General features: G+C 44.6%; 1 protein-coding gene across 2 annotated transcripts in view; it reads right to left on the bottom strand.

Moving 5' to 3' along the window:
* Positions 1 to 26667, bottom strand: part of MMP25 (matrix metallopeptidase 25) — a 165874-nt gene that overhangs the window by 60875 nt on the left and 78332 nt on the right. For both annotated transcript variants that reach the window (XM_078652888.1, XM_078652889.1), the window contains exon 2: positions 4091 to 4223. In XM_078652888.1, the coding sequence (XP_078509014.1) occupies positions 4091 to 4223 (133 nt within the window). The remainder of the gene's footprint in view (positions 1 to 4090; positions 4224 to 26667) is intronic.

Genomic DNA, 26667 nt, shown 5'->3' with positions numbered 1-26667 from the left:
ATGGGTATCAATTGAACGTCATCTTCTATCTCAGGATTCAGGACTATCCCTTTTATACGGTACTGGTACTAGTTCTTTGGATCCTAAAAATCCTATCTTATCAGCCATGCATAGATCTTGGCAGAGGGGTCATCGCATATTAAGTTCGAATCCGCGAATTCACATTAAAGCTCCCTTGTGGAATAATTCAGCTATTCGTATCAATGGCCGTACTTTATCCTGGCCTTTGTGGAGAGAAGCCGGCATTTCTTCTCTGGATCAACTCTTACATGATGGAGATTTTAAAACTTTTCCCCAACTTTGTGAGGAATTTAATCTTCCACTCCTACATTCCTCTAAATACGTTCAACTTCAACAATGTCTTAAAAAACAATTAGGCTCTCCACCTTGGTTGCTTCAGGTTTCTCCAATATTATCTTATCTGCAACTATGGGGGAAGTTTAAGGGGGTAACCTCTGGTCTTTATAAAACCTTTTTGCTCCCTCTTTTTTCACAACCTCTCTCACACACTCTTCGGACTAAATGGCAATCTCGCTTATCTATTTTGTACTCCAATGCTCAATGGGATCAAATTCTGGAGGGGTTGCACAAAGGCGTTCGAGAAGTGCGTCTCAAATTCTGTATTTTTAAAATTATTCACAATTGGCACTGGTCACCGGTTAAATTACATCAAGCTGGGTTATTATCCCATACTTCTTGCTGGAGATGTTCTAATCCTGGTTGTGACATAACCCATATCATTTGCGAATGTCCACGCAACAGACCCTTCTGGATCTTTGTTGGCAAAACTTTGAACTCTACAATGACATTAATTTTACCACTTACATCTGCCACCATTATTTTACATGACTTTCGTGGTTTTCCAAAACTTTCTAAGCCACAGACTCGTCTTCTTCACACTGCTTTGGCTACAGCCAAAATTTGCATTTTACGCCATTGGAAGTCTTCATCTGCTCCTTCTCAGGAAGAATGGTTGGTGGCAATGATGCAGACAGCCTTACATGAACGCACAATTTACAATCTTCAGGACCAAGCTGACATCTTTATTCAAACTTGGTCCCCCTTTTTGGAAACCACATTGGACGATGATTCTAACCCAACTCCCTCTTCTCATGTGCATCCTTTACCTACTTAATTTTATTATCTCATATGCTTTTCCTGTACTATTTCATTCTCTTTATTCTTTTTCTTTCCTTCCCTCCCCCTCCCCCCCCACCCCCCTCTGTTACTCTGGCACCTTTTTTTTTTTTTTTTCTCTTTCTTTTAATCTTGATTATATTTATTTAGTCATTCCATTACTTACATATAAGATACATTCATACCTTTTGTATTGTTATTTTATAACAGATTGTAGAGTATGTACTGTTAAACTTTTTCCTTATCTCTATTACTAGGAGTAAATTTCATAATCTATCAGTTCATTATTCTTTTCAAATATTTTGCAAATAAGGTTTTCTTATTTACCTTATTACGTTGATATTTACTATGTATTTTATTGCATAATTCAATAAAAAAAATTCAACACAAAAAAAAAATGTTATGTTACGGTATATTATTATATTTTGATCTGTATAGCACACTAATCACCCGAGAGGGTATTCAGGCACTTGGGCAGGTGTGTAGGTTTGTGGTCCCCAGGTGCTTATATAAAGAGCCAGGTCTTCAGCTTCTTGTGGAGTTCAAGAATTGAGGGAGAGGCTCTAATGTGTTGAGGGAGGTTTTGGGTGCAATGTAGTCCTCCAGTTTTGCTTTTGCGGATGTGGGGAAAGCGTGCGAGTGAGAGTGAGGCAGAGCATAGGTGTCTGGTGGGTTGGTGTAGGGTTTTGTAAGTGTGTGTGAGAAGTTTGAATTGACTGAGCTTGTGAATGGGGAGCCAGTGTAGCTTCCTGAGGTGTGGTGTGATGTGGGTACGGCGTGGGAGGTCGAGTACGAGTCTTGTGGCTGCATCCGGATGGTCTGGAGTCTGTGTAGGAGTTGTTTGGAGATTCCGGCGAAGAATGTGTTGCCGTAGTCCAGCCTGCTGGATGAAAGGATTGAAACCCTGGACAACCTGGGGAGAGCTGGTTGTTGCTTTCCCCAGACCTGAGCCGGAACACTCTTCATCCGGAACAGAACCTTGACAGGCATCACTAGAGCTGGCACCACAGAGTGTAACTGCTTCTGTGAGACCACGAGTCTGTGGTGGGACAGTACCATGGGAAATGACCAATGATCACACAGCTGAGTTAGCGAAAACCTTCTTGGAAATTCTTGACCCCAATGTTGGATAATTATTGATTGCAGTTGTTGCGGTGGCTTTGGGTGTGTTCTGAGGACTGCAGTATGCATTTGTCTCCTAGATATTGTGGGTGTAAGAAGGACAGGGGGATGCTCCTTTGTAGTTGATGTGACTGTATTTCAAAGAAGGAACCTATGTGGCCATTGCTCTCCTGTCTCTTCACAGCCAGTTACTTACGGCTCGCATCAGAGCCTCAGGGCTACTGCAAGTGATAGAATGTGGGCCTGATTCACAAACGGCCTCTGCTGTTGCAGCGGAGGCCTCGCAGTCGTGGTGGGACCTCCGTACAGTAGTTTCCCATTGCGGAGAACCCGACACAAGTGCGGGACCCCCGCCATGACTGCGTGGCCTCTGCCGCAACAGCAGTGGCACTTTGTGAATCAGGTCCATTGTGAGGAATGCAGAGTTTAAAGTTCCATTCGTTATGTTTTGCTTTGTTTAAGGTTTCTGAATGCAAATCACTTTTCTGATTGAGCAGGGATATTACATCAAAGTATAAGAGTGGTGTTATTAGAGACCCTGTTTTATGTGATTACTTTGAGTTAATAAGCCATTTATTTATGAAAAATGCACCATTTACTTGATTCAAGAGCACATCACCAGTCTTCTTTACAAATGTTTTTGAATCTGTCCCTTTCATTAGCAGACTAGTGCTCATTGTTACTCCTGGTCTGAACATCCTGGGCTTCCATACTGCCAATGTAGAGCAAGACCCCCTGATTTTCACAGCATCCTCCTCCTTCACACTGCGACCTGCACTGCTTGCAAGTCTATTCTCCTGGTACTAGGGATCGCGTGGACAGCTGGGTAATTCTTGTGACAATTACTGCCATTGTCCTTGGAATCTCACAAATCAGATCCTACTACAAGCTCACTGAATGCAGAGAACCTCCTGCTGATTAGGCTTTAACTCTCAGGGGTAGTGAAGTCTAAACATCAAGGGTGGAGCGGGGTAGAACACTCATATGAAGATAACATGAGATTGGCTCACAATAAATGTATTGTCCAGGCAGTTTTATGATGTTACAAAATGTTTAAGATAATTCACAGTTAAATGTTCCACAGTGAAGTAAAATTAGCTTTCTTCTTAGCACTCTACACTTTGGGCAGCTGCTCTTTGCTTCATATGACCAATAAGGACGGTGCCCAACATGAAGAGCTGTCTACCTCCTTTAGCAATGCAAACATCCTTGCAAGTGGGGGAATCATAGAGGGACACAAAGAGGTGAGTAGCAATGGTTTATTAGCAGTTGGCCTTGTAAAACAGTTTCACCTTCTCAATTTACTGTGCTGTGTGTTTTGTCAAGCCTTGGATTTCATCACACTGTTTCCAGACTCTGTCAGCAGAGGGGGATTTTGGACCAATGGGGACTGGGCAGTGAATTTTGCTTCTGACTTTTCCGAGGTCATAAGTGGGTATTATAGAGAACAGTTTAGGGCCAGAATCACTGGGCAGTAGTTCGCGTGTGGATCGATCTTGCCTCACTGGGGTTATGATTGTCAGTCATCCGGCTGCTGTCTTTGTCAAAAACTCTTGTTCGCAGAGGGTCTGGAGCCTGTCCGCCGTAGGATCGCTCACCTGCTGTTCTAAAGTCTGATGAAAGGTTTACTGCCAAGGCAGGGGGAGGCAATCCTGTGAGCCTCAACTCTGACATCCCTACAGTGTGACATGCATTAATCTACCCCTAGCCATCTCATGACCTGCTGAACACTACTACGGCCCTCTCACCTACAGTGCATTATCCATTACTAACCCTTTACCCACAATCTGACCTGTAGCACTGTCCCCATTCCTGTTCTGCTCCCACTTACCGAGTGTCCCCGTCTCTTTCAGCCCGGCAAACCGCTGCATGGTTTTGATGGCGGATGTCAGCCCCTCCAGTGTCTGTTGTTGGGCCGTCAGGGGGTCTGGGGCAGGCAGGTATCCATACCGTGTCAGCCAATCCTGTGGGGGGGGAAGGGGAAACATTTTTGTTATCTCATATTATATCAAAATGATTTCTATGCAAATTCAGAGATAACTCAGTGCTCTCTTGTAAGACATTGAATATTACCAATGTGTGTATAGTTCAATTGATACAGAGGGGATCATTGGCAGTGTATTATAACAAAGTATGTATCTTTATTCCTACTTATGCAGTTAGTAAGCAGGTAGCAAGCCCGTGTTTTGCAGCAACAGCTGCTTCTTCATGCCTATATTTCAATCATCATGCTTGATTCTAAATTAGTTCTGCAGATTTTTTAGTGATATATTTGAACTATAAAGTCTCCCGCTATCGTAAATGATATGTTAATAATAGTCCCTGAAGAAGCAGCTAGCGATGCGAAACACGTGCCAGCTAGCAGTAAATTACTTCTTAAAAGGAAATACATATAATAATAGATATTTATATAGAACACACTAACTTTCTACGTAGCCCCTGAATGATATGCATCATCTTCCCCTGCATTCGATGGCAGACATTTTATCGATCTTAAAGAGATAACGATATTTGTTGGCCATATTGAGTGAGGAGCATCCATCTTGGAGGTTACAGGTCGCGACAGCAGACACTCAAGCCATTGTGCTTTTAAAACTGTGGCACAAGGGAATCCATCACCAGGCGCCACTCTACATCCCAACCCAGTGCAAGCAATGGAGTCAGACATTTTAGCCAATTGGATAGTCTTGTCATTGCAGACAGCGGGCATTGTTGTGTTGCCTGCAGGTGGAAGAGGAAGTAGAAAAGGCAACTGTGATGTTGCCCATTTGCCCAATATCACCTGTGTGTCCAGGTCAAATGAGCCTTCTGCTCATATATTGACCTGTCCCTATATTGTGTTTGACTCCTAAGTGGAGCTACACCTGAAGAGCACTGTACACAAATTATGGTAATACCACAACATATGTTCAATTGGTAAAGCACAATATTAGGGAATGTTACAATAGTACCTTCAAGAGGAAGGATTCTGAGAACACAAAAGGTTCTAATTTCTTCGAAATGGGAATGAGGGGTGGTGATAGTTGCAATTCAGTAGGACAGCCCTTCCCTATCACCAGGACAAAGATTTTTAGTTTTCCCCCCCCGAAGAAAAACAGTGCTTCCTAGCATGCTGGAGATTGTCAGTTTGTTTTCAGGTAGGGCAAATGGACTTGGTGGAGGATCTTCTACACTGTGCATCGAACCTTAGGCGCACAGGTATTCTTGAGGGAACAACGCTTGGTTCTGTAGCTATATCCATGTGTCGTTCTGCTCTGCATTTCATCATTTTGTATGTTTCCCTACACAGCTGACTGAAACCACATGTACCCTGACAAGGGTTTTAGACGGTCCACCCAAAATCAAATTTCTCGAGTGGCTACCATCTCCATGACTGTGGAGGGAAGCGATGGCTGTAGGTTTAAGGGAGGATGTCGACAGCTATAGATTATACACTTTTTTTTTTTTTTACCATATATAGGTAGAGTGCTTGGGTCCATGACAGACAGGAAATTCCAGTATGGGGCCCCCAAGATTGTGTGTGTGTGTGTGTATATATATATATATATATATATATATATATATATATTTATTTATTCTTTGAGGCAAGCATTTGGCTGCAGGTCAGCGTCATACACCTCTGTCAGATCCCTGCAGCACACCAATACCTTGATGGTATTTAGGTACTCTTTCCTGCATCCAAATCAAGGCTACCCACCTCTTAGCTGGCAGCAGCGACAAGGTGTTAAAGCGCCGTCGCACTATTTTAGGCAGGTGTGATGTAGCTCCCAATAGTGCATTGGCTGTAGAAGGAGACAGGAGGCTTCCAATCATTACACTCCTCCGCTCAAACACTCCTGACCAGTTCTAAAGAATTTTGGTGCAAGACCATGCAACATGTAGAAAGTCCATATCAGTACCCCCCATGTTATACATCTCACGTCACTACATGCAAACTTGGCAATATGTTATGGAGTGTAGTAAAAGTCATGTATAAACTTGAATTTGATCAATGTCGGCCTATAATTAAACGGTGTATCTTTGATCTGGATGCAGCAATAGGACCAATTAAGCGTTTATATTTAATAGAATTAAAGTGCTCTCACTTTTTCTTAAGAGAAATGCCTAGAAATTAAAGTATTGTACAAAATGTATGTGAATGAATGAATGGGGGATTTGTAGAGCGCGTAGTTACCCGGAAGCATCCCAGCGCTAGACTAAACAGAGAGACCAGTGCGAGTGCCAGAAAGAAGAAAGAATGGGTTAAGGGAAAAGGTGGGTTTTTAGGAGTTTACGAAATCGCAGATGACAGGGTTCAGCCCGTAGGTTCAAGGGGAGGGAATTCCACAGTTTAGCTGTGTTAACCGAGAATCGCCGTCCTCCTGTACGTGCCTTTTTTACTCTGGGCACAGTGACCAGACGTTCATGATCTGAACGGAATGGTCTGTTGGCTTTGTAGGGTACGACAAGGTTCTTTAGAATGGGGGGCCCTTATCCTGCAGCAGTTTGTGTGCAATGAATAAGGATTTGAATTTTACCCTTTCGCGTATCGGAAGCCAGTGCAGCAGCTTGAGTGCTGGTTTAGCTGATATTCTGGCTGAGGTGCCCGTGAGAAGCCGTGCTGCAGCATTCTGGATCTGTTGGAGCTTGTTAAATGTGGTTTCCGGTGCACCAAGGAAGATAGCGTTACTGTGATCCAATCTGGACAGGATCAGTCCTTGGATAAGCAGCTTCCGAGAGGGTTGCGGAAGAAGTGGCAGAACTTTCGGAGCCGATCGGAGGAGGGCAAAACAGGCTCCCGCCATTTTTTTAGCTTGGGTCTTGAATGAAAGATCCTGTTCCATCCAGACCCCCAGGCTTTTAATCTCATTTTTTGGGGAGAGGGGTTCCCCCATGCAGGTGGGCCAGATGTTCGGAGGCAGAGTGGATCCTTTATGCCCTAGTAGCATAATTTCGGTCTTGGACCCATTCAGTTTGAGGAAGGATTCGCACATCCAGGTATGAATTTTGGATAGGCAGGAGTGGAGGGTGTCCGGGCACTGGGCAAGTTGGGATAAGGAGACGACCAGTTGGGTGTCATCAGCGTAGCTCACGATTTTGATACCAAACGGGGCGACCACCTCCTCCAGTGGGGCCATGTACACATTAAATAATGTGGGGCTTAAGGATGAGCCTTGTGGTACCCCGCACTGGAGGGGAATTGCCGCTGATCGTGAGTTAATCTCCCAGACCTGGAAGGTGCGGTTGCTAAGAAATGACGTAAGTCAGGACAAGGTTGTTCCTACCACACCTATATCTGTCAGTCGCCGAATAAGGACCTGATGGTTAACAGTATCGAAAGCCACACTTAGATCCAGGAGGATCACTGCCACTGATCCTCCTGAGTCCAAAATGCATCTGGCCTCCTCAACGACTGCCAGAAGGGCGGTGTCCGTGCCCTGTCCAGGGCGAAAGCCAGTTTGTGAGTTCCGGAGAAGACCGTTGGACTCTAGGAAATGGGAAAGTTTTTGGTTAACTAGCCTTTCCGCAACCTTACTAAGTCCAGGGAGTAGAGAGATTGGCCTATAATTGGCCAATTCGGCCGGGTCTAGGAGGGGCTTTTTGAGAAGGGCTTTCACAATAGCTCCCTTCGAGCCAGATGGAACCACTCCCTGCAGAAGCGAGGCATTAATAAGGTCAGTAACTGGTGCAGCGATGGTGGATGCGATCTGTTTCAAGATCCGCATGGGTACTGGGTCGCTAGGAGAGCCGCTTTTGATGATGGCCAGAGTTTTGAGTACCTCGTCCGCTGACACTGGACCAAAGGTATTGAGCTGAATGTCGAGTGTCGCTGGCCGACAGCTTATGTCTATCCCGTGATTGACTTGGGGCAAGGTGGCTAAGATATTATGAATTTTAGCATCAAAGTAGTTCGCCAGTTTGTTGCATTTGGCCCCAGAGATGTCTTGAGCCAGAGGGGGTTCCGGCACCTTAAGCAATTCTTTAATGATGAGGAAGGTTTCTCTAGAAGTGTTAGAAGAATTTTTAATTCTTTCGTCGAAGAATTGCCTCTTAGTGCTGCGCAAGGCCGCCTTGTAAGCTCTCATGGCGGTGCGATACTCGTCTTTCCTGGACGTGGATGTGCTACCTCAAGTTATAGTACTACCCTACACCAATCGTGAAGAGTAAGCCTTGCTTGGGACAACTTCACTACCCTTTGAAAGACCAATCCTAGAGGAGGTACTTGCCAATTCAGTGAGCTCGCAGTTGTATTTGGAGTCTGCAGTTCCATGGACAACAATAGATCTTGTCACAAGGATGCCGTGCTTGTCCCTGAGTTCTCCAGACCCCAAAGACTGGCGTGATGGGCAAGTAGATCAGTCAGGATACTAGATCTTCTTTCAGACTGAAATGTTTCTAAGATGTTTCAATGTAGAGCAGGGGCATGTTTGATAATCTTTCTAGAAATATGGGCACAGGTTATCGATTCAATCTAAATTTCATACTCAGGGAGGAATGTGTTTGTGGGAGAAAGGGAGTTTCACATCAAGAAAAAGTTGTACTTTTACATGTTGTCGACATTTCGAAATAATCAACAGCATGTGGAGGTTTGGGTAAGTGCCACGCTTTCCTCATAGGTAGATGTAGCACTTGTGAGAAATAAAGGCCAGATGTTGAGTTTGGATGGCAGCGCCCTGTCCCTTAGGGTGGCAGAGGCTATTACCTCATCCAGCCTCTCTGGAACTACCGCCCACCTTATTTAAAACCCCCCTGGTCCTGTGGACATTTTTGGGCCTTCTCTCAAGGCACCATGTTTTAGGTGACCCCTGAGCAAACGTTTTTTGTTTTCTGAAAACAGTTTGTTTTTGAAAAACCAAAATCTACTGAACTTGACATCCTGAGAGTTTTCTCCAGGGTGTGGAGTTATTATTTGTTTTTCTATTCAGGACTCCCGGGGTTTTCCCTGTGAACTGAAAAAAGTCCATCAGACTGTCCACTTGAAATAGGGTGAATTGTCTTGTGCACCTACACTGGCATCCCAACTCTTTCAGCCAACGGCGTAGTGCGAACGCTGGTAGAGCCAGTGGGGTCACTGCTGGCGAAAACATGATGGTCTGCCAGAATCAAATAAGAGCAGGTGGGCTGCCATTTTGGCAGACATAGAACTCCTCCATATTTGTGGTGTAGCACCCTTTCCCCTAAACTCAAAATCAGACACTATGTTCAGAAGTATTGAAGGGCCATTTTTTATGTTGAATAATCTTTCATTTACAGGGTTTATTTAATTCTCTCTCTAGCTGCAGCATTAAAGCTCATATGAGAGCAAGCCTGTAAGGGTATCAAATGTACCTTGAAGGATAGAGGATTTGAAGTCTTTCAACAAGGTGAAGAGGAATGCTGATTGTCTTTGCAAGCCAAAGAAGATTAATGAGGTAAGAAGCACTCACTGGAATCAGGAAATGGCTGGTCTGTCAAATCTCAGACTAAAAATAGAAATTAAGTGACCCAGGATGGCAACTGTGAGGCTTGTAGAAGGGATATGTATTGCTTCTTTAGGGATTTTTTTGCTTTGCTTCATACTTTGTGGTAAGATTTGGCCTTCAGTGTTCTTTGAACCTTGGAGCTTTGTAATGCTTTTTGTCTTTCTCTTGACACCAACTAAAGGTGGTGTTGATTTTAGGTCGAGGCTACTAGACAGGACATGTGCTGTCTGTTGAGAGGCATATTATGGCTTACCAAGACCATAGAGGGACTTGGAACCCACCCATTGTTTACCATTGGTTGTTTTCAGTGCTTAATTTGTAAAAGAAGGAGTGCTGGTGCCCAAAACTCTGCTCAGATGACCGCAACTAGTGCAGATAAATGTATCGAGTTGGTGCTGTCTCCTTCATGTATGTCTCTCACCCTGCACTCCATGTTGCTCTCTGTTATCCGACTGCTTCTCCCCGTCCCCTACCTTTTGTGCTTACCTGTGAGCTTCTCCCCATTGCTTCACCACATCCGTGCCCTGTTTGCTTTCGCATCCACTTGGGCCCTTACTCCATTGCATTCGCATACTCTCACATGTCACTTTGCAATTCCCCCCACCCCCACTGTGTTGCTTCCGCTGTCCCTACCCATCTGCTTTAAAAAAAAAAAGTTCCCATTTTCTTTTCTTTTTGAGTTACCGATCCATCTTGCGTCAGTAACTAAAAAGAAAAGAAAAGCATTCTGAGGTATTTTGTAGTCCCGTCCGTGTGAAGTGCACACCTCAAAATGATGTGAGCAACTGCATCAAAGGCGCTTTTTAAAAACTTTAGCCACTCTTTGCAGCATCACAGAGGCTATGCTAAAGCCCATTAACAAAGGCAGGGGCAAACTGGCAACCCAAAGCAGCCCTGGCAAGTTTAGTCAGCGCAGCCCCCATATGGTGCACAGCGAGTGTCCACAACAGTTAGCGAGACTAGCCACTACTAGGGGGATTGAGGGGGTTCTCCCTCCCAAGAAAATTTGGGGGGAAATGGCAAAACTGGTGCACTCTACAACACATTTTTCATTATATATTCAATTGTATTAGCTTTTAAAGCATGGTAAATGATGACCTCACAGAGCACCAGGATACGACAATCTTTGTTGCTGATAACTTTTGGCCCTGACCCCTCAGACACTATCATCAGGTTCAAGAAATGCATGACCCACATTGATAACTGGATGGGTCAAAATAAACTGCAACTGAATAAGAGCAAAACAGAGATAATTCTGTTTGGCAGAGCGGAAGATCATTGGTCCAGTGACTGGTGTCCACAATCACAGGGCCCCTGCCCACCACCAAAATCAACTGTTTGCAACTTGGGGATCACCATCGACAATAAACTGTCGATGAAAGCTCATGTGGACCGGCTCGTAGGTACCTGTTATGGAATCTTGCGCAATCTACGTAAGATTTTTAAGTGATTACCAATTGATTCTCGTAAACCATTGATCCAGGGACTAATTATGAGTAGAGTAGATTATGGTAACGCACTATTGGCTTGCATAAATGACAATCTTTATGCCAAGCTACAAACCCTTCAAAACACTGCTGCCAGACCCATTTTGGATCTACCCAGGAGATCATCCTCCAGTGCCAATTTGAAATTTCTACACTGGCTACCAATTAGGCTGAGAGGCAAATTTAAGACTCTTTGCCTCGTACACAAGAGCCTCTACCATTCTGGCCCAGGGTACTTAGGTAATAAATTGCGGAAATACCAACCGACAGAACCCTGAGATCTAGTTCTAAATCTCTCTTAACACCATTGAGAGTGCGCACCACGAGACAAGGTGGACGGTCTTTTTCTTATCTCGCCCCTCATCTCTGGAACAAGCTCCCCCCACATATCTCTTCCATTTCAGATCACATGGCCTTTCGTAAGGAATTAAAAACCTGGCTATTTCCCAACTAATAGCTTTGATGACCCTCACTGAGTCTGCAAGCGCCTTGAGACCTAACTGTGATTTGACTATTGACTATGACTATGACTATGACTTTGTTGGGCTCTTCAATGATTCCTCCCTATTACCTTCCAACAGTGCCTCTCATCTCTCCATAGCCCCTTTCTCAAATGTATCTCATTTGTTTTATGGCACCTCTCATACAAGTGTAGAGTGTCAGGCCACTTTACATTAACACACACATGCAGAGACAATTGAACCATATGTCTGTAAATCAGTGTGCAGAAAATGTTACATAAGACAAAGTGTAGGATTCATGTGTCACTCATACTGGTAGGCATTTTTGAGCAGTGCTTGTTCTGGAGAAGCACAAACTCAGGATTCAGAATGTAACACGGTGCGTAGAGTTTGCTTTACTAATAATATTATATTTCTACCCAAACAAACCCTTTTTTGTAAGCAACATTACGATAAGAAAAGACTGGGGAAAAACATAACTTTCTAACTTGTTGCATGCAGTTTGCATTTGATGTCATTTCATAGCTCACTTTGTTTAAATTATGACTGTAACTTATGAACTTCACAGTACCAAAAGGATCTCTGTGACAAAAGCAGTGACCCACTGGGCTATGCACATATGATAATGCTCTGTGATCTGCATGGTACACATTCTTTGCAGTACGTATAGTAACCCTATGCCCTACTTTATGATGTGTCAAAACTGCCACTAGACAAAACTCCGATCTCTATCCAGCAGGTACATTAATCACCAGACTTATCTTGACACTTTTTTGTGTCAAGAAAACTGCAGGATGAACTCTTCAGCGGGTGCTTTTAAAACTGCTGCACTGCTAAAAACCCAGCCCCCAGTGATAAAACTGCCCCCCCCCACCCTTGCAGCCTCCTGGGGAAACACCTGATTCCTAGTACGGCCAGTTCCGCCTTGGGCATAGTCGATAGGTCACTAACGCTTGTTTTACAAGGCATACACAAAATGTAAATTGAAGGTTTGATGAGTGAAAAAAGCTAGGGTGGACTATTTCCGTGTTAGTGGCAGTGACTGCTGCCTTTCCTGTTGTGTATGGCTCTAGGCAGCGTATCAGTACTGCGCGATGTCTATGTTGTGGCCGCACGGCTTGTGCTTGATAATTCAATCAATCAATCAGGGAATTGTAAATCAGGCTGCTCACCCGTGAGGGTCTCAAGGTGCTGGGGGTGTGTGAATCTCCGAGTCAACTGAAGAGTCAGGTCTTGAGGCTCTTCCTGAAGGTGTACAGAGTGGGGGAGCGTCTGATGTTGATCGGGAGATCGTTCCAGGCCTTTGCTGAGATCTAGGAGAAGGCTCTTCCACCCGCTCTGGTTCTGTGGATGCGCAGGGTTTCTGCGAGGGCGGCGGAGCAGAGGTTTCTCTTGGGTACGTGGAAGGAGACTCTGTCGTTGAGGTATTTGGGTCCGGTGTTGTAGAGGGATTTGTAGGCCCAGTGAGTAGCTTGAAGGTTACTCTCTTCTCAACGGGAAGCCAGTGGAGGTCTTGCAGAGGTTGGGTGATGTGTTCATGTTGAGGGATGCCGAGGGCGAGTCTGGCCGCGGTGTTCTGGATCGTCTGGAGTTTGCGTAGCAGAGATTTGTTGATTCCAGCGTAGAGGGCGTTTCCGTAGTCTAGTCTGCTTGTTATGAGTGTGTGGGTGACGGTCTTTCTGGATTTAGGAAGGATCCATTTTAAGGTATTGCGCAGGATGTGGAGGGTGTTGAAGCAGGTGGAGGTGATGGCGTTGATGTGGTGGGTCATGGTCAGGGAGGAGTCGAGTATGATGCCGAGGTTACGGATGTGGTCCGTGGGGGTGTTGCCGAGGGTGGGCGGCCATCAGGTGTTGTCCCAGTCTGAGAGGGTGGGTCTGGGTACGAGGACTTCTGTTGTCTCCGAGTTGAGCTTCAGACAGCTGCTGCTCATCCAGGATGCAACATCTTTCATTCCTTCCTGGAAGCTGAGTATGGTGGCGTTGTGTTGCTTCATGAGAGAGAGGATGAGCTGGGTGTTGTTGGCGTAGGATACTATGCTGAGGCCATGCTGTCTGATGATGGTGGCGAGGGGGGCCATGTAGATGTTGAAGAGCATGGGACTGAGCGATGATCCTTAGGGTACGCCGCAGTTGATCTCTGTGGGTTTGGAGAGGAAGGGCGGGAGTCTGATTCTTTGGGTTCTGCCGGTGAGGAAGGAGCGGAGCCAGTCGATGGCAGTTTCCTCTATGTCAGCGTTGTGGAGTCTTGCTGTGAGAGTACTTTGGGAGACAGTGTCGAAGGCTGGGGAGAGGTCTAGTAGAATGAGGGCTGCAGCATGGCCTTGGTCGAGGAGCGTGTGGATCTCGTCTGTGGCGGTGAGGAGTGCGGTCTCGGTGCTGTGGTTGCTGCAGATTCCGGATTGGGAATGGTTGAGGATGGCGTTCTCCTCGATGAAGTTTGTCAGGTAGGCATTGAAGATCTTCTTTGTGACTTTGGCCGCAAAGGGAAGGAGAGAGATGGGTCGGTAGTTTTTTCAGGTCCGTCGGGTCTGCAGAGGGTTTCTTGAGGATGGACTTGACTTCTGCGCATTTAGAAGGTGGCATAGCTTGGGTGCTATGGCGCGTTCCTGTTTGTAATAATTATGTTGATTATTCATAAAAGCCCTAAAATGTGTTATAAAAAAGAAAAAACCTAGGATGGAAAAATTATTTTATTGAAAACGTACAATATAGACAAAATTGTCTGGCCTTGGTGTGATGGAAAAAGTCAGGGAGGAGGCATGGGCCTGAGCTTTATCAGGGCTGGCTGGAAATAAGGCCATAGCAGCCATTTTGTGGACAGCACCCTCGCGATCTGACTGCCATAACATTTTAGTTTCACAATATGATACTTCAGCTATGTCTAAAGAGCTAGGCAAAATATTTGGCTGATGCCCTGCACTCCCCTCCTTTTTAATGTTCACTTCAACTACTTCCCACATCTACAAATGTGGCAACAAACATGTTGCAAAGGAACTAAAACACAGCTGCGACATTCTTTAGATGCTATGTGTTTTCAAGGGCCTTTCTAAAATTCCAGGCAACAAAGTTGCTGTTAACCAAATGAACTAAGGCAGCTGTAGCATGTTTTTGGAGGGTTATGGCAGAGGAAACGAAAGATGTTCTGCCCCCATAGTCACACTGCGCCCCTCCGTGGCAGGAGCCCTACTCCGGGATTTACGCTATTTGTGATATTTGTTGGCAGAAGTCGGGAGAGAATACTTGCCACATCAATACAACCTCTGCCCTAGAAGGCACGGCTGGACTGGCCTTTCTGCCACTCCACAGGTTCAGGGGCTACTTTCAGAGCATGTGTACCTACCTGCCAAGGCCCAACCATGAAAGCTCCCATGGCCCACTCTAGTTGCGACCTCCTGAGGTGTGAAGATAGTTTCAATATTTTCATCAGGGCTGATGTTGGTTTCCACTCTGGCCCTGCTTAAGCAACATATATTTGTCAAGGTGTCATAAAATTGTACTTCATCATAAGGCAGCAATGCGGCACAGTATGGAGGGTGTCTGAAATCAAGGAATCCTAAGAGCCTTCTTCCCGGCATTGCTATAGCTTCCCGCACAGCCAGTTTTCTGTGCCAAACATTTTATCAGAATCCAATGGATTGTCCACCCTGTTGGGGTCTTCAGGATCCTGTGCAGATGATGCAGTCAGATTACCACAGATCGCGCAGTGTGGCCTGCTCATTCGCTACACCTAGGATGTCTACCCCCAACCAATTGCAGGTCAGACTATCATGGCCAATAACATCAACATGCACTTGCATCGACTCCCGAATAGTGACTACCAACGAACCTGCAAAGCAGGCATACAAAAGGATGTATAGATGTACTATTTTAATACTATTTCTACTAATCCCAACAATATTTTGCAAGTCGATATTATTCAGTTACTGTGCGTGCAGGGCGATATAAAAATACTCAATATTTTGGTAGAACACCACCACCACGGCTATTTAAGCCCTGAGACCTTTACTTTGTTCTCGAGAGTATGTTGCTCCCAGATCCAGTGACCACAGAGTCACAGCGCTACAGTGTTGCTATTCTGGTTCTCCATCTCTTTTTAGGTCTGATTTGACAGCAGAGTTGGTTGCAAGACATAGTGTTACGAATTAATTCAAATATACATAGAGTGGGCTTTGCCTTCATCCAGAAGGGGCATTACTCCCCCATTGCATTTTATTGCCTATTTTGGTGTACCATTCCGTCTTCCAGTAAGTGCTTCCATTGGAGGGCATGAGGGAATATGCTTCATCTGAAAAGTACACCATTATTATGCTGTTTTCCAGATTTAATTACTTATATCCTATATGCATTCTATAAGGAAATTGATCCTTTTTGTTACATTTTTCCCAGCATGAACGATGGCAACAGGGCAGGGTTTGATAGACAGCATTTATGAATGTCCCTGGTTACCTTCATTGGCAAATACAATACAGACATATTTGGCAATGTTTGATCCCTACAGCTAGCACCCTTAACTCCATAAACCTTCCTGTTGCTTCTATTCCGCAGACCTGCCTATAGGTCCGTATTCCTGTAATTTTACACTCTCCAATAACCTTTTATTTCTAGTCGCCTTGCTGTTTTTAGGTCTGAGTTTTGACAGGGCAGTTACCAAACAGACCTCTTATTAACAATATACATATGGTTGGCTTTGTGTCTGTTTCTTTCAACCACTGGCTTTTGTCAACCAGCCTGTTTCAGCCATTGGCTTGAGACTTTGTCAGTCACGTTTTGCTCAGCCCAGTGGAGTATTCATCTGTCACCTAATGCTATTGGCTGTTTGGGAGTATCCTTCCACGTCCACTTGAGTACTCACTTTGAACTAACATAAGGGACTATACAGTGATAGCCCTCTGTGTCCTCTCCATACAGCTCCTTTCCCTTTGACTCGCTGATATGCTAGACCCATACATCTCGACCTTTTGGCTTTGCCAATGGTGGTTGTCTATGTTGTGTGATGTCTATAGTTACAAATATTCGTTTTTTTGCTTTCTGCCAGCCTGTGTTTCCTATTCCTGAGATTTAAGCCTTGCTTTCACATTCCCTTCTTGAGGAGCTAATTTATCTAACTCGGAGCAAAGACACACGTCCCTGTGTCATTACTTTGATTGTTTTTGTGCAGGTCTGCAACGCTGGAACCCTTCCACACAGACTACGAATATCAATGGATATTTTTTTTTTACAGATACACTTGAGAAAGAGAGCCTACTGTACTGGGGTGCTCGCAGGCATGGATTGAAGTAATAATAACACAATCTAAATTGAAGTGTATTTTATGAGGACTGTTCTGACAAGAACAGTTATGAAATGGAGCAACATTGACTCTTTTTTTTAGTTTTGCTCGTAAATAATGGTGGAGACGCCCCATCCCCTTCCTCCCACTCCAGTTCCCTTTTATCTTCTGAGCTAAAGCGTCTTACACTCTTGCCAAATTAGCCACATCTTGTTCCTCTTCCTACCAGGATGTGACATACTTTCTATTTCTATTTATTTCTTTTCAATTTCCTGTCCCCAAAATAAAAAGGGGACTTACAGTTACTGTGCACCTTTCAGCTGTCGATGTCGGACTTCAGATACAATGAAGCACTGGCATCTGGAGGCAATCCCTTCCCTCTGACCCCTGCTGCTTTCCACATTCTCCAAGGACATTTCTCGTTTGCCTTTCTCGACCAATTTTGTTCAGTTTTGATCTTTCCTATGATTTCTTCCCAATATTTACTTTTAATGTAATTCTATTCATCAGCTTTTTTTCGTTAATACATAATGCCGACAGCAGTATCTTTGTTTATGAATAAGATTTGTACCTAAATTATTGCTGTGTTTTGGGAGAGCGAGTGTGAACCACATGCCTAGGGGAGCTAGAAGCTAGAACAGGCTTCTCCAAGGACTCGCTCCTGAGCTACTGGCAGCTCTCCAGCTGCCTTTGAGCAGCTCTCCTGTGTGTGGCCCAGTCTACTAAATTAGGAGGTGTGCTTGACAGAATTAATACAGTTGTACTAAAATTGAAAATTATGTATTCAAGATGAAAATGTGCTTCTTTTCAGAACTCATAAGATGATGTATAAATAACAATTGTTAAATTCACAAAATAATTTTAAAGTTGATATTTGAACCACAAATCATGTGGTGTTGGGGAGATTTATTACTAATATTACCTTGGTCCAAGAGAATTGCAGCTATGGCTGTTAAGTATTACCTATGTAAAGACATTCCAAACTAACAGCACCCTTTTTACATTGCTGCTGCTAACACCTCCTGACGCACTTAGGTGATCACTGCTGATAATCTTGCATAGGATGGCCAATAATATAATCATGTTTGATAGGGTGACTATTACAACACTAATAATATTAGTAGCTCAAGATAAGTCTCAAAGAACATTAATACCTCTTGTTACAGACCTCTGTGCTAGAATGTAACAGGGCCTGATCATGAGGAATATGACGGAGAGTTCTATGCCAGGCAGTTGGCTCCCTACCCGTCGACACCTGCCGATAAATGTTCTTCACGCTCACCTGAGTGGCTCCTGCATCTTCGTTTCCATGGCAACGAAGATGGGTCAGGAATTAGGAGCTCACACGTGCCAAGCACAATTGGCTAGCAATTCGCTGAAACGAAGTTGCAGGTGCATACAGACAAAGACCTTTTTTTCTGCAGAGCTGAACTTTGGTGTTTTAGTATATTTAGGTGCATACAAGTTAAATGTGAGAATGGATTCTGACAGGGGTGCCCTTCGATTGTTCTCCCGCCCACATACTGTGCAGCTACCTGTCTGAATGTGGTTCAGCTCATCCACCCTGGTCAGGTGTTGGTTTTCCTTTGAAGCCTTATAACGTGGTCAGCCGATAGCCCTTTTTTCGTTAAACCCCTTACTGTGATTGAGGAGTCATTTATCTAAAAAGGCTGGCTCAAGGGTTTATCCCTTTTTTTGCTTTGTTTAGTTCGAAGTCTGGCTGTGGCGAAGCAATGGTGCCATCGGCTCCAAGGCAAGCAAGGGCTCCCTTCTCCTGACGCCCCGATATTTTCAGTTGCCGTTGCCTGCCCCACTCGATTAACCGTGCCAACCGCAGTTTGCTTTATCAGGGTGTAGATTTAGATTTAGATGTCCCATTATGAGTTTGCAGCTATGTAAGAGCAGGTTGTCAGAACAGCAGGGCCCATTGAAGGTGACCAAGTGACATGGGGTCCCTTTGCAGCCATTGACTGCTTAGCCGTTTATTTCTGCCCCCTTTCTGCATGGGCGACCCTCAGCTGTGGTCCAAGCCGTGTGACACGAGCCCTGGAAACCAGCAGGCCTCTATTCTCCTGCCAAATAACCACCCCATGGTATATAAACAGTTGCTATGACTGTGGACGCTAGAACCTGCAGGTGCACGTCCATCAACTCTCCAGTCACTCACTTTCCCATGCACTAACCCTCTTCATTCTTCATTCTACCCCCAGGGGCAACCACTCTCCTTCCATTTAATTAATCTCAAACTCAGTCGCTCGTCCACACCTTCATTCTTTCTCCCATTTAATCATTCAGCTGGTAAACATTTGATTTGCAAAGACAACCACTAACTATTCATCCACTCAATACCAACTCATCATAACCCCATTCACTAATTTCCCCTCAACCACACCCCGGTTCACACAGAAACCCATTCATTTTACTCATTCATTCGCCTACTCATCACTCACTCCTTTTGTGAACTTTCTGTTCACTTTCCATCCTATCTATTCACATTTCCGTAACTTCATTCATCGTACTTATTCCTACTGTATTCAATCCCTGAATCCACCTTTATAGGTGCACATGAAGTTTCTTTCAAAGGGTTTGACATCTCTGCACACAGAGTGTGTCCTCAGGTTCCAAAACCAAACGGATGTCCAGGTAAATTGAGGAGGCAGCAGAGGGTCTTTAAAAAGCTTCTGTGTGGAGTATAGGTGCTGGAAGTAGGGGCGCAGAGGGTGCTGCAACACCACTACCATAACCATGCTGAAGTTGGGAAGGTGAACGAGCAATAAAAATGCCTTTACATTTAATGTTGTCATAGGAATCAACTGTTAATCTCTGTCTTCTGACAAATTGCTGCTTATCCTTTTAACATGGAGATTGGTATTAACTGTTCTTTCCCTGACTGCAATCTGAGAGGATGTTGTAATTGTAATTGTGTGTGTCTTGTAAAGCGCACTGCTACCCGCCTCCTAGCGCTATAGACCGCTGGGGAACCCGTCCTGGCTTTCCCTGTGAGATAGTCCCTCCTGGGAGTCTCCAAGGTGAAACCAGGCATCCCCAGCGTTTGTGAGGGGCCGTTGAGGAGATGAGGCAAGCTTAATGCCCACAGTTGTCAAGTGTGATCCCTGGTTAGAGTAGGCACCGAGACGAGAATTATCGAGTCCGCTGATCCTGGTCCAAGACCCTGCCACGTCGGGAATCGAACCCTGGTCCCAGGCCGTTCTCTGCTCTCGGGTCTGCCGCCTCTAACCAGTGAGCCACACCACCCCACTAATGTAATGTGAACTATGTGACAATCTTGCCGAGTATGATAGAAAAGGTTTTAGTATTTTTTTTCTAACACGCAACAAACCTTGAATTGTACAAATATTTCAAAATATATCTTCAGTTACAAAAGCACAAATGAAACAGTTTATTTTATAATTTTGAAGTATGGTGGAAACAAATATTTTAATATGAGCAAAACATATCAAGGTGCTACTTGGTGAAGAACAATTAATTAATACTCACTGGAAGACAATTTCCACCTATTATCATTTGCACGCTGTACATTGCTATCAGTAAACGCCATGCCTGTGCAAATTTGGTGGCCAATTTCAATTAAAAATGTGCTGTCTGTAAATGGGAGTGTCCTGCCACACCATGCTTCAGTGATACACTTGCACCGCTGGCTACATACCACACCCTTCCCACTCTCCTGCTGAATTGACGTGGCTCATTTGATACACTTGTTCTTTGTGTAATGCTTGGATTTCTACAACTGATCACAGCACCCTCACTCTGAAAACTGCGCCATCACCACTGATGTGGAGCTGTGCATACACACACTGGAAGAACAAGGTGTGATGAGGTAGAATTAAGGTACTGTGGCTGCATGTCTGAGGAAACTTTGCTGCTGTATTGGTGGGATCCCTTAGAAAAGCATGAACCACATTTTCAGGTAAATTTACCTCCACTTGTCCACTAACTGATATTACTGTTTACTGCAGGAAAACGTTGTAGAACATGCTGGTTTGAAAAACAGGTAAACCACTATCCTCAACACAACAATGACCCCCAACAAACTAGGAGAAAACTCCTAGGTTGCGGAGGTCATTCGTTTTTCTGAAACAAACTTCCCAAAAAAGTTTGGTGATTGGGTGTGAAAACCAACAGTGGCTGTCCATCAAACGTTTTGTAGATGGAAATGTGCAGAGATGAGCACTGAGCAAGCGGCCATCTTTAAATTAGATGGATGGTAGCCAGTCAGGATGGTAGAGGTAATGTCCTCCATCACCCTGATGAATTCACTACCATCTGCCAAATTCATAATCAGGCTTTAAGTTCTTGTCAGTGAACTTGCATCAGTATCCCGTCATGGGGTTTCAGGAATAGTACCCGCTTTTGCACCCAAGTTCCGTCTTCTTGAGATGAGTGTCCTGACAATGGGTAAATGGAGGTCTGCATTGGAAGTGTATGTGCATGGTCCTGCTACCTAACAGTAATAATACTCTTTGGGTGTGGATGGGTTCTGGGTGTCTGATTGGATTTTTTCAGGGAAGGCTAATAGGCAGCCTGTCCTCCCGGAATGCCCCAAATAAAGAGGTATCACGGAACAAATGAACCACCATCGCCAACCGTCTGTCCCACCATAGCCTGGTTGAGGGACTAGTCTTCTCCACTCAGTGTATGGGCACACTTCACGTGCAACCCTGTTTCAAGCAGACAGTAGTATCTTCTGGGAAACCACAAAAGCAAAACCATACCCAGCACCTCCGAGAACATGTAAGATCACAAAACAGCAAAGAATGCCAGGCCGCATTGAATTATGAAATAGGGAGAAGGTCAGCGCACGAGTGCTGTGGCAGATACCTGCCCCCAAAAGGAGGTTAAACCAGGTTCATGAGCTTCCGAGAATGTAAGAAAACTGGGAATCTGGGCTACTTTCAGTAAGCAAGAATTGTATTTTGGATTTATTTAGCTTCCGCTAGTTAAAATACTTCCAGCTCTGCATCGTGACCAGGCATCTTGTAAATGGCTGGAAACTATAAGCATTCATAGATTGCATTCGGAGTACAATTTGCATGTCATCTGCATACCTAGATATGGTCATGCCAAGGGAATTTTTTAGGCATGCTATATTGAGGTTATTATCATTAAAGAATACTAGAGATAAATCGCATTACTATGGGATTTCAAAAGTAGACCTAATAGGCTCAGACACAGCCACCATATAAAAGGACATTTCTGCACAAAACCATTTTCTGAGTTTATGGCTTTGCAGGGTAGGCAGATTTAATGCTGGACGGTAGAAAAATCTATGGACACGTCTGACAGCACAAAGGCTCCAACACAATCTTCATCCGTGATGTGTCTTAGGTCGTCAAGCTGCACAGTCATTTCGGATGGCAACCAGTGGCAAATGTATTTCTTTATCACTTTCTAATTCTACTCTAATCTTCCATTACATATGCAACTGGTGAGAGATGAGCTGGGGGTTGCTATCCCTCACTCCAGGATGTGGTCAGACCACTGACAATTCTGAGATGAAGAGCCATGCTAGGAGGCATTAGATGTAGAGACCCCAGATTAGGCTAAAGAGACTCATATGGATACCCCAGAAAACATAGGGTACACTAGTTCCCTACCACACTACTCCAGAAAAGTGAGAAGGTGGTGGCATATTTTACATGTAGATGTTTAGCCTAAAGATGTACTTTTTCTGGGCAGGAAATCCAATTTCTAGACTGCTGTGAGAATTCAGTCATAGTGTTAAAGAGACTGAGGTTTCACAAAGCCCAAACAAACTGACCCATAAAGGTAAAATGGTTTCTGTGCTGAACCCCTGGCTCAGCCGGAATAGCTAGGCACAAACAGCAAGGCCTGCCTCAGCAAACAAGCATATGGGAAAGGTGTTTCTGGTGGATACTTCTAACTGCTGATTTTTCACTCTTAGAATATCCCCGAGTCCCAGACTGGATCTGAAATATATATAAACAGCATTTCTCCAATGTGTATCGGTATGTGGTGCCATGTGGCTCCATGTTGACTTCGTTCCACCCCGGATTGATGATGGAGCCACAATTAAGTGCCACCCATGCATGTCAACATCAGTTCCTTTCTTTCAGCACCATAGAACGCAGTTCTGAAGATCCTCCCAAATTTTTTCTCATCATTTGACAATTATTTTCTAACAAATTCTGCTTTTGAGGTCTCGCCCAGGCCCTGCTTTCGCTGACTCTGCGAGATATGCTGTATTCAGGATAGAAACTTTAAAAGCTCAGCCCATTTTCAAGAACTGCCCCTGTTACATGTATTGTTACTCAGAGCTTATGAGCACTATTTCTTCAAGATGTAGCACTGGAGACCTGTGCTTCTGGTTTACAGAGCTCTGTTGTAAACAGGGCTGTAAATCTTTCCCTTATCTTGCCACATTAGCTATGCATTCAAAGACTGTCCCTCCTTCCTGCTTTTGAAATCATGGCCTGACGTCACAGTCCCTGCCTTCCTGTAGCTGCTGCTGTCTCACAGCTCAACAAGCATTTACAATGCAATAGGTTCTGCATTTGCGAGAGTTTGAGCTATGTGTTTTGAAAACCAGCAAGCAGTGCATAAACACGCACTCAGTACTTATAGTTATGGCTTGTGAGAAGCAAGGCTGGCAGTAAAAGAGGCGCAGTTACTGCCATCCTTGCTTCTTGTAAGCAAGGAGTATAATTACAAAGTACGTGTTTAAGCACTGCTTGCAGGTTTTCAAAACACATAAATAAAAGGCCTTGTCATTTTCAATTCCAATAGCTCAAATTCTCGCAAATGTGAGACCTATTGCATTGCAAATGCTTGTTTTCCAGTGTGCAAGGGAACTGTGTACCCTCCTAAAAGTTTAACAGTTTAAGCCTTGTGGGGAATGTTGCAAACAAATATCTGTGACCAATCCCCATGAGGTGTGCCTTTGGTATTTGGTCTTGGTGCCCAACTCTAAGTCCAGTATGCCCTTATGAATAAGAATTTGATCCAGGAATGTTAAAATACATTATACGACAAGCAGGATGCACTAGAGGGTCTTAAGGGGCAGTGGAAAGTGAGAGGGAAGCTGATATGTAGGGGTACTAAGTGAGAGAAAACACATTATTTTGTGAAATAACCCAAAAAATGTAAGTCTTTCCAAACTGAGGGAGAGTGTGTGTAAATATTCCTGGTGAAATCCAACAGATACCTCACCATAACCGACTGTAAGCACCTATACCCAACCATTTATCACCTTAACCCCCCCTGAAGCTATGCCCCATAGCTCATGTCTCTGGTAAGTCGAAGCACAAGAAAGCAAAGCAGGATTTGCTCCTGTCCCACCACCATCAAGGTCATCAGGTCTGTCGAGGAGCCTATTCTGTAATTGATCCTGATGCACCCTGAGTCCATTGACAACATCGCCGCAGATTGAAGCCTTTAGAGAGGCCATGTTGCGCATTTTGTGCACTCTTCCGTCTCACTCTATTGTACCCCAAGTACCCAAAGAGGTCCCCAGCTAGGTTTCCTCCAGCGGTTCCGCCCCCTGTGCTACCTGCTACCTGTGCTTCCAGACCCCCCTTTGGGTTTCGCCCTGATGCTGAAGCTGACTTTCAATCCGGTTGTATGACAATCCATCGGCTGCAACGTCCTCGCGGGCGTTCGCATCGCAGCCAATGCATCGCAAAAGCAATTACATCGGCCATTTTTGCATCGCACGTCATTGCGACGCAAATGCGGCCTCAGACTAGGATCGCGTGTCACATCGGCGACATGACATCGCGCGACATGACAACGCGATGTTTCACACAGCCAATGGGTCGGTGGGGAGTATAGATTGTATATATAGTGTTGCACACCGTGTCTGCACCCATTTGTGCCTGTGCCGTTACCCTGTGGACAGCCTTTTAAATCGGTAAGTGTCCAGTAGGCTTGTGTTTTATTTCGTTCTACTTCGTTTTTAGTGCCCTTGTGCCCTATGTGTTCATCGTGCCATACCTGAGCATAAATAATATTTCCCAAAAAGGTTTATGTGGGAAGCTGATCAGAAGCGATCATTTGAGCGTGCCCTCCTGCCCTATGTTTTCCTGGTTTTGCGTGCACTGCTTTAGATATCCAATGTAGTTTTAAACAATGACATTGCAACAAAGCCAAGTGCTTTATATGAGGTAAGGGTCATTCATCTATTTTTGTAGAAATTGAAGAAATGGGGGTCAGTAATATAGGTGGCCATCTGTAAGGGGCAGCTGAGGTAGTAACTGGACGATGGTGATTAATCCGATGTAACAGGTGTTTTCCGTTTGTTACAGCCGTTCTAGCACTGGTGTGAAAATGAGTCATTGCCCGGCGCCTAACAAAAAATCCACCCATCCCACCCACCCACCCATCCATCCATCCAGGCAGCCACCCACCCATCCATCCATCCAGGCTCCCACCCACCCACCCACCCATCCATCCATCCATCCAGGCAGCCACCCACCCATCCATCCATCCAGGCTCCCACCCACCCACCCACCCAGCCAGCAGAGCCAGCAGATGTTTATTAAATGAGGGGATGTCGCACACCTTGGCCCAATTCCACGCTATAAAAAATGGCATTGTGACCACAATTATGCGCGATAAATACACTTTGCATCAGATGTTTATGAAATATGATGTGTTAATTTGAACACATTTATGTATATTTTGAGGGGATGATAGGAGGCTCGAACCTTGCCTGACAGCACCAAAGTCTGGCTAGCTATCCGTCAGATCACATGAATATTTCAATCGTCAACGTGCTGCTTTGCTTGTTTTAAGGCTTTACATTTAATAAACACAGTTATGCGGGAATATTGCAATCGTTTAAGCGCTGCTATATGTAATAAACACAGTTATGCTTTTTTTTGGCGTTAATAAGTTCACATTTAATAAACACAGTTATGCTTTAATACGATTCATTTTTGCTTGAGTCCTTTAATAAACACAACGCGCTGCTAACGCGCTGCTACATTTAATAAACACAGTTATGGTTTAATACGATTCATTTTTGCTTTAATAGTATTCAATTTCGCTTGAATACGATGTAACTGTTAACGATGTATATGTTATTGCGATCCACTTGCATGCGTCCTGATGACATGCGATGTGATGACGCTCGCGATGTAATTGCCGCGTTGCAATGGCAGCGCGATGCGATATATCCGATGTAACGGGTGTTTCCCTTTCAATCCAGCCCCAAAATCCATTCCAGTACCTTTGACTTCGACACCGGCCTGATTGCCACTGACACGGAAGGAAGACTTTGGACCTATAGTCCTATCTAACTCAGAGACGACAAATGTATCTTGGCCCGAACGAAGATGCGTTCTTAGCCATACCGATGTATCTGGTGCCAGTTCAATCTGATTCTGACAGAACTATGCCTTTCCCACGGCGCGCCACCAAAGCGCTCCAATAACTTTTTGGATGGGACTCTGATTAGAGTTGACCAGAAGTTTAGAGAAGAGAATGGAGATTATGTTTTTTTTTATCCAACACCATGATGATGATGATGATGATGATGACGACAACCTGTACTTGGACTTGTTGGAGGCCATTGGGTTGGAGACTTTCCCAGGCACTGTGACTTTTTGTATTGGCAATGGCGTTGCGGCTCCTCAAATATATTTTTGGGCAAAAACTGTGACAAAGCAATTATTGACAACGCCAAAAGATTGGTAGACAATGCAGACCTATTGCTGTTGCCAATGCTTATTTATAAATTGGCGTAGGACTCCGCAGCTCCCCTATCAA

Source organism: Lissotriton helveticus, chromosome 7 (assembly GCF_964261635.1).
Source record: "Lissotriton helveticus chromosome 7, aLisHel1.1, whole genome shotgun sequence".
NCBI classification, from domain to species: domain Eukaryota; kingdom Metazoa; phylum Chordata; class Amphibia; order Caudata; family Salamandridae; genus Lissotriton; species Lissotriton helveticus.
Note: the sequence above shows the minus strand (reverse complement) of the source record. Positions and strands in the feature narration are given on the sequence as shown.